General features: G+C 42.7%; 1 protein-coding gene across 1 annotated transcript; it reads right to left on the bottom strand.

Moving 5' to 3' along the window:
- Positions 1–364: 364 nt before the first annotated feature.
- LOC104952356 (prenylcysteine oxidase-like) lies at positions 365–1,795 on the bottom strand. Its single transcript, XM_010779168.1, has 2 exons — positions 1,194–1,795; positions 365–563 (listed from the first exon to the last, which is right to left on the bottom strand). The coding sequence occupies exons 1-2, from the start codon at positions 1,318–1,320 to the stop codon at positions 397–399; spliced, it is 294 nt and encodes a 97-aa protein (XP_010777470.1). The 5' UTR covers positions 1,321–1,795; the 3' UTR covers positions 365–396.
- Between the last annotated feature and the right edge of the window lie 309 nt (positions 1,796–2,104).

Below are 2,104 nucleotides of genomic sequence, written 5' to 3'. Positions count from 1 at the left end.
TAATTCTTTCTTGAAGTTTCGGCCTGAATCATTTTTTAAATGATGTTTTGACATTCTGGCCTAGGTCATTTTTAATGGTGTTTTGACCATGCTGTCTTTATCTGCATTGAGTTTCCAAAGATATATTTTGGAAACACAATGAAGGAACATCTAGCACGAGTGTGAAGTTTCTGCTTCGCAAAAGCATAACATTCTGCTTAAAGCCAGTATCCAGTAATCCTTATTACTTGTTTCATTTCAGAGATTTTCCAGGGCTTTCCAGGCACAATTCTCTCAAATTCATGGATCGAAGATGCATAGTTTCAGACAAGGTTAATAATGAAAATGCTGTATTGCAAAAACAGCAACAGGAAACACGTTTAAAAATCTTGGAAAACTTAATGAAATGAATCTGAATCATGGTACTCTCAGGGTTGAAGTACCTGAGTAGAGCGGTGAGATGGAGTTGACTTGTGCCTGCAGAAGGTTAGCGTTGGCCGTCTTTAGCAGGCCAGAACACACCAGCTTGTTGCCTCCTTCCACCGCCCACAGGTTGTTCTGGGCACCAGCCAGAGACACAGCGCCTTTAACACACACACACATTACACACATGCTCACCCACTAACACAGACAATGCCAAGTGCTATAAACCAATTATCAGCTGCCCACACATTTTCCTGTTCTCTCGCTCCGCCAGGCCACCCTTTCCTCTCACCTTCCTTCTCTTTCTATTCTCAACTCCAATGTCTTTTCTTTTTGTCCTTTTCTCTCTTCTGACCTACATCAGTCCTAATTTCTGCAGCCTTCCGGCCCGTCCACACAGCAGCGTTAGAAGCTTCTTCCAACCCTTCTGCCCATTCACTTTGAATGGGGTGACGTCACTTTTCGCCGAACTGCATTGTGGGAAGCAGAGCGGAGCTTTCCTGGCGTTTCAGGCTGCAAAAGTTGAGCAATGTTCAACTTTTGAAGCTTCTGAAGCTTTCGGTGGAAGCGTCAGCCAATCAAATCATATGCCAGTACAAGCTCTAGCCAATCAAACCGCTGCTTGTGTGTCAGGGGCGGGAGATTCATGTGATTGGTTGTTGGTCGAGCTTCAGACACGCCCGCCGGCAAGCTTTTTCCAAAGCCGCTGTGTGGACGGGCCGTTCCTCTTCCCTGTCTCTCTCACCCTCCCTCCTCTTCCCCTGCTGCTCATTTCCTCACACTCATCTGACCTACAAAGGCGGGGATGCTGACGTTCTGTCCGTAGTTGACCCTCATGACGGGCTCGATGACCTCGTCGATGAAGCGCTGCGACACACCCAGCTCCAGCAGCGAATCAGAGAGCGGCCTTCGGGTCATGTTGATGAAGCCACTCCCCCCGAGAGAGTCCAGCAGTTCCTCCACAGAGCTGAAGGCGTAGCCGTGAGCCTGGTACTTGTAGATCCTGTAGGATCCACAACAAATGGTAAGTGATCAATAATAATAATAGACAACTGCTAAATCAGTAGACAGATGTCCTCATTCCTCTCTGTAGTTTTGGATTATCACACCCTTCAATGTGTGCGAAACAAAAAGGCTGAGACACGGACAGATGGAGGTGCAGTCTGGGTCACAGTTCTTCATGAAGAGAGAGATGCAGAGTGACAAAGTGAAGTAGAGATCATTGAAGTGTGATGTTGGAGAAATGAAATGCAAATCTGTTCCTAGTTTACCCAAAATGACAGCAAAAGATTTGATCATAACCATATTTCATATGTTGGGATGTTGTGCATTCAAGTTATTGTTATTTATCATTATCTGTTATATCTATTATTCTGTTAGTGTAAAGCAACAATTAGACGATTCATCAGTTACTGAATGTACAAAAAAAATTGTCGGCAACTGTTTTTTTATGATTAATTGATTGTCAAAGAAAAAAGTATTCATGCAAACATGTCAAAAAATGCTGTGTTAGCTTTCTCTATTCAAAAGCTTATTTAAAAATATATTTTTCAGGGGTTTGTGGAAAAAAAACAAGACATTTTAAGACATCACATTGGATTTTGATGATTTTTAAATGTAATTCTCACATTTCTTTGACAATGTAGACCAAATGATCAGTTCATCTAGAAAAGCTTATAATGGATCAATTAGAAAAACTAAT

Source organism: Notothenia coriiceps, unplaced genomic scaffold (genome assembly GCF_000735185.1).
Source record: "Notothenia coriiceps isolate Sejong01 unplaced genomic scaffold, NC01 NC01_scaffold00019873, whole genome shotgun sequence".
Classification (NCBI taxonomy): Eukaryota; Metazoa; Chordata; class Actinopteri; order Perciformes; family Nototheniidae; genus Notothenia; species Notothenia coriiceps.
Note: the sequence above shows the minus strand (reverse complement) of the source record. Positions and strands in the feature narration are given on the sequence as shown.

What these genes read in the sequence shown, in the direction of transcription:
- LOC104952356 (XM_010779168.1), bottom strand. Translation starts at nt 1,320, where the DNA reads ATGACCCGAAGGCCGCTCTCTGATTCGCTGCTGGAGCTGGGTGTGTCG. An exon ending in CAGCATCCCCGCCTTTGTAG is followed by an intron (nt 564 to 1,193) that starts GTCAGATGAGTG and finishes TGTGTGTTAAAG; the next exon opens with GCGCTGTGTCTCTGGCTGGT.